The sequence below is a fragment of the Chiloscyllium punctatum genome, chromosome 7, assembly GCF_047496795.1.
Source record: "Chiloscyllium punctatum isolate Juve2018m chromosome 7, sChiPun1.3, whole genome shotgun sequence".
Taxonomy (NCBI): domain Eukaryota; kingdom Metazoa; phylum Chordata; class Chondrichthyes; order Orectolobiformes; family Hemiscylliidae; genus Chiloscyllium; species Chiloscyllium punctatum.
The window spans coordinates 65,454,275-65,468,174 of NC_092745.1; the positions used below are offsets into that span (position 1 = coordinate 65,454,275).

General features: G+C 37.7%; 1 protein-coding gene across 3 annotated transcripts in view; it reads right to left on the minus strand.

Annotated features, from left to right (window-relative positions):
- Window positions 1–1,090: 1,090 nt before the first annotated feature.
- Window positions 1,091–13,900, minus strand: part of nek7 (NIMA-related kinase 7) — a 198,896-nt gene continuing 186,086 nt past the window's right edge. For all 3 annotated transcript variants that reach the window (XM_072573882.1, XM_072573883.1, XM_072573885.1), the window contains 2 exons: window positions 8,214–8,327; window positions 1,091–1,805 (listed from right to left, as the gene is read on the minus strand). In XM_072573882.1, the coding sequence (XP_072429983.1) occupies window positions 1,695–1,805; window positions 8,214–8,327 (225 nt within the window). In that variant the 3' untranslated portion in view covers window positions 1,091–1,694. The remainder of the gene's footprint in view (window positions 1,806–8,213; window positions 8,328–13,900) is intronic.

Consider the following 13,900-nt stretch of genomic DNA (forward strand, 5'->3'; position numbering starts at 1 on the left):
GAACAATTTTCCTTGCCCTATTATCTCAGATCTGCTTTGTCTTTTTAAGTGTGTGAGGCAAAAACAGTGTTGTGAATATGGTTCCACAAGCTCTGACAAATTCCTGACATTTTACTCAAGCAGCCATTTTTCACATGAACCTGAAAAGCATTTTCATCTGGGATTACTGCAATTCTAGATCTGAAAAAAAAAAGCTCAACTAATTCTTCCTCCTCGTTCAAAGACACCAAGCCCAGTCGTAACACACCTCTAAAAGCTCAGTTGTTGAAATTGGGTGATTCAGCACATGCACTTCAATCTGGGACATGAACAGTCTGCATGATTTAGTGTCATAGCTTAATATCTCAATTTAGGTAATAGCTTTCTAACTGCTGACAGTCACTCTAACTGTTGACTGTTTCATACTCTCAGAGTAAGATCTTGAATTTGAGTACCCCACTGAGCAATGTTTAAAATGTATCGAGTAAATGCACACATTAAAGTACATTTATTAGTTATCCAACACGATAGAAATAATCCAAGTTCTGTGTGACAGTAGTGTTGAGGTTTACAATGGAAGCGTTTACAATGTTCAAACATTTTAAACAATTGTATACCAAACTGTTATAAACATTTTTTCTTCATAAATTGAGACTGTCAAGGGAAAAATGGTGGCACTGTCTACTGGAACACCACAACACTGCAACAGGCAAGTTTCAATACCTCTTTCTCTAAATTAAAAAATTCAGCTGTACTATTTTGGGGAAAAGAAAATCAGGGGGAATATTATTCCCAAGTCACAGGTGAATCTATTGGCAAGCTGGTACAGAATCGCACTGCTAAAGGGTATTATCCAAAGTTTCTGTCAAATTGTGGGGGGGGGAAAGAGGAGGGTGGGAGATAAACAAGAAAGTTCACAATTTTGGCTTAATCAGACAAAATAATCAAACGTTATGGAAATAAAGCATTATTCTATTTTTTTTAAACCTTTGAATTCACAAGGTAAAGATATGGTTAAACAGTAATCATTTGTAATGATAACATCAATGGGCAAATAAAATTACAGTATTAAACTGCAGGTTTTCTTTAATAAAACAATAATAAAGGCACCTTTTAGAAACCATGTCTTTGAACATTTAATTGTATTTTGGTTAGCATTGTTGTGACTTACAAGGAACATTCAAGCAATTTAGAACTTGGTCCATACAAACCAAATATTGATTTGCATAACATACCAAAACTTGGTGTGAATTGATACAATGTCACCAAGCAGCTGAGTATGGGGTCAACAGAAAATATCACAAAGCTACAAGATGCAATAAATGCTATAAATAACAGCATGAGTTATGTAACAAGGCACAGTAATGTCTGGTCCAATAGGCCTACAAGAAACAGATTTTTATATGATTGTAAAAAAAAACTGCAGGCATGCCAATTTTATTTTTAAAATATCAAGTGTAAGGACAGAAATATGAATCAAAACACAGAAGGCCACTGAGAGGATGTAATTATTAAAACAAATGCAGTTCAGCATCTAGAACCATGTCATTAAGAACTCATTTCTTTTGGGTATGTGTAGCTTTCATTCCAATGATGCCACTGAATTCTGTACAACTATCCTTAGACACAATAACAGGGTAATGCTAGAATACAGAAACACTGAATTTTTATGTTCATATCTTCCGGTTTTTCTTCTTTCTGATGCATGATTCACTTTAGCTTCCTGAAGAAAGTGCATGCATGCGCTTAGCTACCTCATAGACATAGGCAATATCTGGTCTCTTCTCTGGATCTGGATTAATGCAGATATTTACTAACTGTCGAAGCTAGAAAATAAAACAGTTTGTTAATGAAAGGGGAAAAGAATCATCATCAAGAAATCATGAAATGGCTTAGCACTTAGTACATATTGATGGGAAAGGTTTTATTTCCTCACCTAAAAGAAACAATTCACAAATTTGTGCCATAATGAGCAAGGCTGTCATTTCAGGAGTAAAATGCAATTCCCAATTATCCTCTACCCAAATAAATTAATGTTAATTGTCATCATACCCTGTTGGAAATAGTAAACAACCAAGCCATTCATAAACTGCAAGCTAGATGAATCTTGTTTTCTTTCTCCCATTGAGCAATGTTTTGCTGCTTAATTAGATATCTACAGTTCAAATAATGTGCGCACCAATGCAGTTGGAGACTATACAACATTTGACTACGTGATGATCATGTTGTTGTTAGTGGTATAAAATAATGATTTAGAGTTAAAGGTGGGAGGCATGATTGGGAAATTTGCAGAAAATACAAGAAGTAGCCAGGTAGTAGACAGAAGAGAGGATGGCTGTCAACTGCAGGATAATATCAATTGTTTGGTTGAGTGGACCTCCTCTTGCACCATACCAATTTTGTGATGCAGTGAAGTGGCAAATGGAATTCAATCTGGAGAAGTGTGAGATTGAGAGTTTGGGGAAGGCAAACAAAGCAAGGGAGTACACAACAAATGGGAGGGTACTGAGAGAGGTAGAGAATTTGAGTCCTTGATGTGCATGTTCACATGTCCTTGAAGGTGACAAAACAGGTAGATAAGGTTGGAAAACAAGGTGTATGGGATGCTTTTCTTCATTGGATAAAATATTAACTAAAGCACAAAAGCAGGAATGTTATACTGGGACTACATAAAATACTGGCTAGTTTGCAGTTGGAGATTTGTGAACAGTTTAGATCAGCACGTTACAGGAAAGACATAGTTGGTCCAGAGAAAGTACATAGGAGATTTACAAAAATGTTGCTGCAACTTGCAAGTTATCAGGAAAGACTGGATAGGAAAACACCCTTGGCCTTAGAACACCGGTGGTTGAGGGTTAACTTCATTGAAGTGCATGAAATGTGGGCGGCACGGTGGCAAAGTGGTTCGCACTGCTGCCTCACAGCGCCAGAGACCCGGGTTCAATTCCTGCCTCAGGTGACTGGCTGTGTGGAGTTTGCACGTTCTCCCCGTGTCTGCGTGGGTTTCCTCCGGGTGCTCCGGTTTCCTCCCACAGTACAAAAGATGTGCAGGTCAGGTGAATTGTCCAACCTAAATTGCCCATCCTAAACTGTAGGTAAGGGGTAGATGTAGGGGTATGGGTGGGTTGCGCTTCGGCGGGTCGGTGTGGACTTGTTGGGACGAAGGGCCTGTTTCCACACTAAGTAATCTAATCTAAAAAAAAAATCATGAGGGATTTGAATAGAGTGGACAGGGAAGATCTAATTCCCCCAACAGGAATGTCAAGATTTAAGGTAAAACAAAAACCTGTGGATGCTGGAGATTTGAAATAAGCAAAATCAGAAGTTGTTGGAGAAACATAGCAGGTCGAACAGCACCTTCACAGTAAATATTTGGAGTCCAGTGATCCTTCTTCAAAACTGAGAATAGCTAGAAACTGGTAGTATCTATGCTAATGTTGTGGGAGTGGGGAATACAAAGAAAAATGTGGATAGTTGGAGTGGAGCCCATGGATAGATTAGATAGAGAGAAAAAAGGGTAAGCAGACAGAAAAATAGTTGGTAGTAAGCCAGGGAACAAGAGAAACGAGATAGGTGATAATGGGTATCGTGAGCAGATGAAAATGGGTTGGATGTGCTGGAAACAACCCATTTCTGGGCAAGTCCGGAGGTTAGGAGACCTGCGACAGAAATGTTGGCATGTTGTGTGTTGACATTGCAGGCAGTTGGAAACCTGGGATTAGTTTTATGGGCAGAACGTTGATGTTCAGCAAAGTAATGAGCCAGTCTGTGCTCTGTCCTCCCAATGTAGAGAAGATTGCATTGTGAGCAGTGAATACAGTAGATTAGACTGACTGAAGTGCAGGATTTAAGGTGACTGGTATAAATACTGGAGGGTACAGCAGGAAAATCTTTTTCACCCAGAGGGTGATTGATCTCTGGAATTGACTGAAATTGAGTTTAGTGGTTGAAGCAGAAACTCTCAATTCATTTAAAAGGAATATGAAGTGCCTTGACCTGCAAGGCTATGGACTAACTGCTGGAAAGTGGGATCTAAATGGGTAGCTGACTGATTCAGCTGACACAGACACTGTTCGCTGAATGTCCTCTTTCTGTGACGTTTCTATGGTTCTATTCTCTCCCTCAAACATTCCTTTTCCGACATATTTAATTGAAAAAGTGTTATACAATAAAAACCAAGGGGCCAGTTTAAGCATGGTAAAGTGGAAAAACCTTCAATGTTTGCTGTCAATGCTATACTAAAACTGATAGCAGCATTTTGTAGTCTTACATGTGCAGTTAAATGCTGATATGTGAAAATTTCCATTACACATTCTATGCTTCCCCATGGTGCACTGGTCAAGTCCCCCAGATGGCAATGAAGGAGAATCACTGAAGTGATGAAAACTTTCCATTTATTATGTTTGTCTCACTAGAAAACTCTTCGAGAGGTATACCTTGTTAAATGAAACATTGCTGGCTTTTTAAGGAGTGTACTAAGTACTAATTACTGATAAGCTATCTCACCATTCCTGAAAAACCCAGCTTTTACTCATATTATATCACCAATTTCAATATTTTCCTAAAACTATGTTCATTTTTTAAAATGAAGAATTTAAAAAAGTTTGATACTTCAGTGTCTACCTTAACAGAATGCCTATGTCCAAATCTGTAAACTTTGCTAAGTTTGCTAAAATTAAAAGTGAAAAATGAATTGCATTTCATTTCCTGGTTTGTGTCTGAGATTACTTCATTTTGTCCATTACTAGCCCTGTTTCATGACATCTCTGTGGTTGGATGCCTGAAGATCCCCTTGGCTTGGTGCCAGATTCAACTGACTATGAGAAAGGGGAACATGCACAGGAGAATTTGTGGTGAGTTTTCTTTCAGATCAATAGTGAACACTATCACTTCACTGGTGACCATTAAACTGAGACCATTAGTTATTGGCAACAATAAAAGATCCAATCCATGAGACATCACATACAATGTGATCACAATGTACGCAATTCTTTTTTTGGACTACTAGGGCAAGTTTATGTCGTCCTTTGAACTTACTTTGCGCAATTGTACAATACTTGTAGATACTGAACAAACCTATGCTTCTTTCATTTATGTAGCCATACACAAAGGATTCTGGGTCTCCACTGAAATTATTGAAATTGAGCCAACACACGAGAAAAACATAAACTGGAAATTAACACAAACTAAATCAATCTTTTAAAATATGTCATGGCTAACTTATCACATTGTACTTAAACAAAAATCATGCTTTTACACTGAACGAATTGTTATGTTAGTTGAAAGAAAGGGCTGCTTCAAGTTATAGTAATCAACAGATTAATGTGCCTTGCATCAGAATAACGTCTGAACTATACTTCATGATCATATCACTCCTGGAAGAACTGCACGTTTTGAAAAGAATTCTTGATCACAAGGAATGATTACTGACTATAACATTTTAAGTGCTGTGTTATATCGGATATCATTTAACTTGACCTTGTTTTTCAAGTCATATTGCAATTGTTCCAATGCAATCAAAGGGTCAGTGTACCTTCAGACTCCTTTTATTCTACTGTCATCCTTAGGAATTTTCTGAACTTCCTTCCACAAGTATTAGGTGTAAAAATGAACGTTTACAGAAGTTGAACAGGAAGTTTTTTTTGCCACCTTTGGAACCACACAACAAATATAAGCTTGACCAAAATGGTTCCTATAATCCACATTGTTGACAATTGCTTCAATTGCCAAAGGTCACAAAGTAAGAAATGAAATGCTGAAAGAAGTTATTAAATTCAACATTTTCTACAAACTAAAACATATGGCTGGAATTCATCATCTGGAGTAAATAATAAAAACGGAACTGAAATTCTTCAGAGGGGTAAATACTTGTTTGCACTATTCAAGATTAAGTTTTACTTCTCATTAAGAGAGAACTATTGTCTGTCACTAGTATAAATGGCTTCATGCTGCGAGGCTACACTGAATATAGAATGCCTCCTTGTGAAATATGGCTTGTGTTTCCATGTGAGTTATAGTCAAAGTCACAACTGAAAATAAAAAGCATATTTTACTGGAAGGCATTCTGTATCGTATTTATAATTGATTTTTTCCAGTTTCAAAAATTACTCTATACACTTCTTGTAGAAATATTTTAAGGCCAAAAAAAACCATTTGGTGATGTGTTAGAGAGAAAATAGCACCCAAAAAAAGTCAGCAACTTAATTATTCTAAGCAGTATCAGATGGCTGATAGAAATGCATTCAACATTTAGATTAGATTCAAAAGGCTCAGTCTGCATATATAATCGACAATGCCAACAAAAACTTCTATAGGGTTACTTCACAGATCATTTGAACATAAGCCTTTGGTATCATGTCACAGTAGATTCAGTTGGTAAGTACAGGGCAGAGAAGCAAATTTGATCAAATGCAAAATGTACGAACTTTAAGATATTAAAAAAATAAATATCTACTATATTATAAATTTATTGATCAACTAGGTAGTTTGAGAATCATCATTGTCAAAAAGACAACATCACTTTCACCATTGCTTTGCCAATGTAAAATGTGATAAAATGAAATGAAAAGGTACTGTATAAAAAAAGGATTTGTATATTAAGGATTTGTATAGTTTAATAAATACTTTTCATAAAACTATAAGTGAACATGAATGGCACAGTTATTTCCTATTTGGAACCCAAATAAAGTGAATTTATCTCCGACATCTTCAGTAAAGAAACAAATACCAAGAATGCTCACGAAAACAAAGTCAATCTACGGCCATACACATTCATACTGTGTCAGACTGGAAGGAAAGATATTCTCTTGTTTTGTGCTAATTATCTTGCCACATTGGCATTGCTGAAGATAAGGAGGAATGGATTGGATTCAGCCTTTGCCAGCTCTGGGACCTTCCATCTGGGTCGGTCCCTGATAATTGCCCCTTGGCTGCAAATACACAACCCCCACTTCACACTTAACCACAATAAGAGGCTGAGCAGAGTAGCCCTGCAGGCAGGCCGACTTCAACCAACCACTAGTGGCATCATCATTAAATCCTGCCGAAGGTCGTCATAGCAACCGCCTGCTGAGGCTTCTCTACCACGTTCAACATCTCCTAATCAGCTACCATGTGAAATGCAAATTCAGACAGTCTGAAAATTAGTCAAGAAGAATGGGGATGAAGAAGCAGATATGTGAAATATTCATGTGCATCACAGCAAAAGCAGACAGTCTGAATGACACAATAAAGAACAACCTATGACATTTTTGTCATCTTTTCACATTATTGTTTACACCTAACTGTACCATCTAGACCCATAGATTCTAAGTCAGCTAAATTGAAACAGTGTACGTACATTGCTGGAAACATCACTAATCAAGAATTAGATGGTATATGTGTGAACAATTAGAAAACAAAATAAAAGCTAATAAGGTGTTATCATCAAATAACACACTATAAGCGTTTCAAGTAGATTTTAATTAAAATGGAATATTAAAAAGATGAACTGAAATTTTGCACCAAAGATTTCCCTCTGCTCATTTCCAAATATGGTACTATGCTGATGTATATTTTTGAATCTGTAAAAGATACACTGTAAACTCAATTCATAACAACAACTATTGAATATAAAATCTTCTGTTTTACAAAGTCAGAATTTATTGGCATACCAAATGAGATTTAAAAGATGAGAAGTAAGGAACAGTATGTTTTGCAGCAAAAAAACCCACTATTTTGCATCATTGTTTACACGTGCATTTTTCTTTCTCAAATGCCTGAAGGAAACAGTGAGCCAATTCCATTGCTCTTGAACTGAGTGTTACAATGGCATTCTTCATTTTTTCTTCCCTCAGAAAATTTCCCAGATGGCTGGGCTGAGATCAGAAACTCACCAGATGGGGATAAACCCATGTTTTCACCAGAGTGAAGTATGTCAAAGTTGCTTCAGAAGATTGCCTGACATGAAGTAAACTTAAGGCAAATATTACACAAAAAGGAATAAAAATTGCCAAATATGAATATTTTAAATTAATAACCTAAATAGCACAAAATAACCCCAAATACCATGGTGAACAGACTCATGCTGATTTAAGTTAATTTTGTATAAAATCATGCAACTTGACTGCACCAAGAGCAGAAGATTTCCTGCAGCGGATGGAGTACTCCAGAATTATTTTCCTTTATCCAGCCTCATTATTGTGCTTTTGTTAAATTGAAGGATTTTCAATAACCTGAAACAAAACTAGACCTACCTCTTCAGAATAATGGTCAGAAGGAAGAGGAGGATAATCACATTGTTCGATCTTTTTACAGAGAGAATATAGATTCATTTTATCGCCATAGAATGGACTTTGGAGTGCAGCCATCTGAATGAAAATTAGAAAAAAATTATAGACAAATTAGTTACTGAAATAAAGTGAAGTACATGTGGTTTATAAATGGGACCAATGTTTCAGTACAGTTTGTATTAAAAAAGCTTTAATTATTCAATCTGGAGTTAAATTCCGACACTTATTTTTCACTATCTCTTCCAAATAACTCTAACGGATTGACCAGAACATATTCCACTAAAGTAAAGATGGGTTGAGCTCAGAATTAATAAATTATTCAATCTTTCAAATATTTAAGCACCGACCTTTTTGTTTTTAAGTAATTTGCTATTCGTGATAACGACTGACTATACCAAAAATGTAAAACAGTTTGCTATTCACTTAGAGAATTTAATAGGTTAGTAAAATGTTACCATTTTGGACAGTTCCACGCCACTTTCTTTGACCATTAAAAACATGCACAATAATCATATCAGTCTTTAGGGAGCTAAAACTATCAAAATATAATTTTATTGCACTATAGACTTCCTGTGTTACTGAATGGGTGTGAAAGGTATTTGCTATCTTTCAGTACAAAGCCTAGGGCCATTTTTGCAGGGTTCGGTAAGAGAGGAGTTAGTCAGCGAAACCACATTCTGCAATAAAAAATGAAGTTCTACTGATATTCAAAATTATGTAAACGCAGTAAGATGAAAAGCAGAATATCATGATAGCTAGAACACGGAGATAAAAAAAACTGCTGAAAATACCTGCCTCTTTACCTTCTCTCTCCACACTAAGGCCCCAAGTACTCCTTCCAGCAGAAACAATTTGAATGTACTTTATTCAATTTAGCACAATGTATTCGCTGCTCATAACGTGGTCTACATATTTTTAATCAACCTGTTCAAATGTATTACGACACACCTCTGAAGCAGGTGGAACCCATGTCTTCTGACTCAAAGCAAGAACATACATCTGCATCACAAAAGCCCTCACCACAATGTGATCTATACCCAGTCCTCATTACCTACTCATTTGCTATTGGCAGATGCACATATTCACAAGGTTGGTCCCAGATCCCATCTCACCACCTCCTCCCCCCACACCAATGTTCTCATCTCGTCTGCCACATTAAACTGGCTGTGCACATTTGCATGGTACATAGAAATGGTGTCCATTTTTTTTGTCATCCATAAGTAGTCCGCACTCCTATCCTTTTCAGATAACAAGGACTGATTGGTGGGGGGAGTCAAATATAGATTGTATGGCTACTTTGTCGAACATTTCCGATCAGCCCAAAACCATGACCCCAAGCTTCCAACGGTCTGATATTTTAATACTCCCACTTTAAGGACAGCAACTCATGCTTTGTTTTGTCACTTTATAGCCTTCCAGAATTTAACATAGAATCCATCAATTTATTTCCTTTTCTACATTTCTCTTATTTTTGTTCTCAGAAGAGAGTATATCTAACGCTGTAGATGCATCTTTTGTTTCTTTTCTTGCCAGTTTCACCATTCTCTTTGGTCTTGAAAGGTAACCTCTTCTGCGATTTACCCTGCCCTGTCGTTTAGCCTATTAAAGATCTTCCTTTGTACTTGCCCTACCCACTTCTGCTTAAATCCCATTAACACTTCCCAGTTCTGATAAAAGGTTATTGACCAATGTCAACTGTTTCACTCTCCACAGATGCTGGAATATCTTTATGATTTTTGTTTACTTTATTTCAGAGCAGTAATATGATAATTTTAAGTCAGAGATAATTTGATATGTTGAATCCATTCACATTTTCAAGATGATCTCACCAAATGCTGCATACTAATTTACCAAACAGCGAATCTAAGTGTGTCCAGGGCTTCCCATCTGGCCATTTGTCTGATCACAGCAATTTAAAATATCCTAAGTGGCACAGAATTGTTACTGCGCAGGAGGCAGCAATTCTGCCAATCTTGATGGCACTGGCTCTCTGATTCAATTAACCATTACTTTTGTTTTGCATCCATGTTTATTCCATGAGCAGTTGTATTTTTGACAATTAATTATGTATTATGTCTTATGTAAAGACTCCTAACTTTCCTTAGTTTACTTCAAACTGATGCAAAGCACTGAGGGCTGGGTAGCCCTCAAACTTAGAATATCTCAGCATCGGCATGAGCTACTATCGGCATTTGAGTATACGCCTGTCAAATACATAAACACATTCTTCCTAACCTTGTGTTTTGCAAGTTTCAGTGTCTAGTCGCAGAGTGCAACCAGCTCCCAGGATCCCTGCTGACTATTCTGAGCTTTGAAAGCTTTGCCAGGATTTATTCTTTCCTCTTTCTTCTAATCCAAACCAGACTGGGGAGAGGAATTACAAACGTCTATTAAAAATATAACCAAATTGGAACAGAAAAAAATGGTTGAAAAATGTGAAATGGCCACCTTATGAAAAGTAGGCAGCAAGATTCATATTAATAGCTTTGTGAAAAGCCAAATGACCAGATTTTACTTAAAAATACATTTGGAACTACTACAATTCGAATTCAATGAAGAACCATTTGTTCATCTTACCAAAATCCTTAATTTTCCTTGAATAATTTAAGTACCTAAAGTTTCTGACCAATTTTCTGACTTTTCAACTTGTTCAAAAGATACTGTATTAAGCAGTAATGTATTACTTCTGCGTTTTCTTTTAAACAACTTAAAATACATAAAAACAAGCAATTCTTTACTTGAAGTGTATTATTTTTATTTAATTCATTCACAAGATGTGCATATCACTGGCTAGGCCAGCATTCATTACCCATCTCAACTACCCTTGAGGTGAGCTGTATTCTGGAATTGTTGCAGATCATGTGGTGTACACACCTACAATACTGTTCCAAGATTTTGAATCAGTGACAACAAAGTAGCAGCAGTATAGCTCAATATCAGGGTGGTGTGATACTTACAGATTATGCTGTTCCCATGCACCTTCTGCCCTTGACCTTTTGAGGTGGTGGAGATTGCAGTTTTGGAAAGTTCAATTGACAGAATCTAGCTGAGTTGTTGTAGTGCATCATGCAGATGGCAATTACAGCTGTCACTGTCTGTTGGCCATAGAAATAGTGAATGTTGAAGGTGGCAGATGTGATACCAGTCAAGCGGACTTTGCCCTGGATAATGCTAGCTTGAGTGTAGTTGGAGCTACACTCATCTAGGTAAATGAGGATTACTCCATCACACTACTGAGTTGTTGCTTCTGGATGATGGGTGGGCTTGGATGTGTCAAGGGTGAGCTACATGCTGCAGAATCCCTAGCCTATCTGCTCTTTCAGCCATAATAGTTACTTGGCTGGTCCAGTTCAGTTTCTAGGTGACAGTGCGTACTGCAGATGCTGGAGATCAGAGTCAAGATTAGAGTAGTGCTGAAGAAGCACAGCAGGTCAGGCAGCATCCAAAGAGCAGGGAAACTGATGTTTCGGGCAAAAGCTGTTCATCAGGAGTTCCTGAGGAAAAGCTTTTGCCAGAAACTTGGATTTTCCTGCTTCTCGATGCTGCCTGACCTGCTGTGCTTTTCCAGCACCACTCTAATCTTGACTCAGTTCAGTTTCTAGTCAATGGCAACTTCAAGCTGACAGTGGAAGATTCATTGATGTTATTGCCAATTAATATCATGGGGTGATGGATGGACCATATCTTGGCAGTCAAAGTAAGCTCCACACCAATGATTTTACTGAATGCTACTGCTTTGGGGCTATTCACACTTCCGCAATAAACTGTGCTTGAAATTCTCACATTATGCACTATAATGTACTGAAAATTGCTGCACCACAGATTTGAACCTCCTATTAAATGAGTCATAAATTCAGGACTTTTAACTAATAAATCCTACACAAGATCATTTTAGAATATAGAAAGGTTGGTATTAAGTTCAAGGGAGTTTGGTTAACTTGCCGCATTGGAAAGATATTTAATTTCCGGGATGGCTGTATTTAGCAGTCACTGAGCACCAGCATTGTTCCAAACAGACAAGTCTAGGACTACCTTTAAGGTGGCATATGTAGAGGTGCATCAGTTAGCTTTGTTTTCATAAGTTTTAGATCCCTGTCATGGACTATGAATACAGCAACAGGGTCATGACAAAAGCTCAACTTTTCTATAAAAGTATTGTGCATTTTGTAATGTGATTGAAAGAAATTGCAGAGCGTAACAGGCTGATAAGACAGCTATTTACAAATGTACATTTATGTAAAAGATCAATCTTTTTAGGGGGAAATTGCTATGAAATCAGTTCCTTCTATACATTCATGGAAAGTAATTTTGACCGGTCAATTGTCAAATCTGTGACACAGGCAAAATAACTAAACACAATCAAATAAAAACAAACCTTTTAAGGCTACAAAGTTTTAAGCATGAACAAGACAAATTTTCTGCCATACCTCAATGCAATTCAATGGTCAGTGTGTCATTGTTACTTAGTCATATCATTTGGAGAAGGGCTTATGCCCGAAACGTCGATTCTCCTGCTCCTTGGATGCTGCCTGACCTGCTGCGCTTTTCCAGCAACATATTTTCAGCTCTGATCTCCAGCATCTGCAGTCCTCACTTTCTCCTCATTTGGAGAATAGTTTGAAGTGAGTTTTCATGCCAAACAATACTATTCAAGTTTGGGGAGTCTGATGGTGGTCACTATTAACTTGCAGCTACAATGCAAACGGGTGCATGTAAATCCAAAAGTTGTCGTCTGTGCTGCATGGCTTTCCTATTAACTTTGGAAAAAGGACATTTGTATCACCGATAGTCACAGGTGAGGTGCCAGAAGACTGGAGGTTGGCTAACATGGTGCCATTGTTTAAGAAGGGCGGTAAAGACAAGCCAGGGAACTATAGACCGGTGAGCCTGACCTCGGTGGTGGGCAAGTTGTTGGAGGGAATCCTGAGGGACAGATGTACATTTATTTGGAAAGGCAAGGACTGGTTAGGGATAGTCAACATGACTTTGTGCATGGGAAATCATGTCTCACAAATTTGATTGAGTTTTTTGAAGTAACAAAGAAGATTGATGAGGGCAGAGCAGTAGATGTGATCTATATGGACTTCAGTAAGGCGTTCGACAAGATTCCCCATAGCAAGGTTAGATCTCATGGAATAAAGGGAGAACTAGCAATTTGGATACAGAACTGGCTCAAAGATAGAAGACAGAGGGTGGTGGTGGAGGGTTGTTTTTCAGACTGGAGGCCTGTGACCAGTGGAGTGCCACAAACATCGGTGCTAGGTCCTCTACTTTTTGTCATTTACATAAATGATTTGGATGTGAGCAAATGAGGTACAGTTAGTAAGTTTGCAGATGACACCAAAATTCGAGATGTAGTGGACAGCGAAGAGGGTTACCTCAGAATACAACAGGATCTGGACCAGATGGGCCAATGGGCTGAGAAGTGGCAGATGGAGTTTAATTCAGATAAATGCGAGGTGCTGCATTTTGGGAAAGCAAATCTTAGCAAGACTTATACACTTAATGGTAAGGTCCTCGGCAGTGTTGCTGAACAAAGAGACCTTGGAGTGCAGATTCATAGCTCCTTGAAAGTGGAGTCCTAGGTAGATAGGATAGTGAAGGCGGCATTTGATTGGTCAGAGTATTGAGTACAGGAGTTGGGAGGTCAT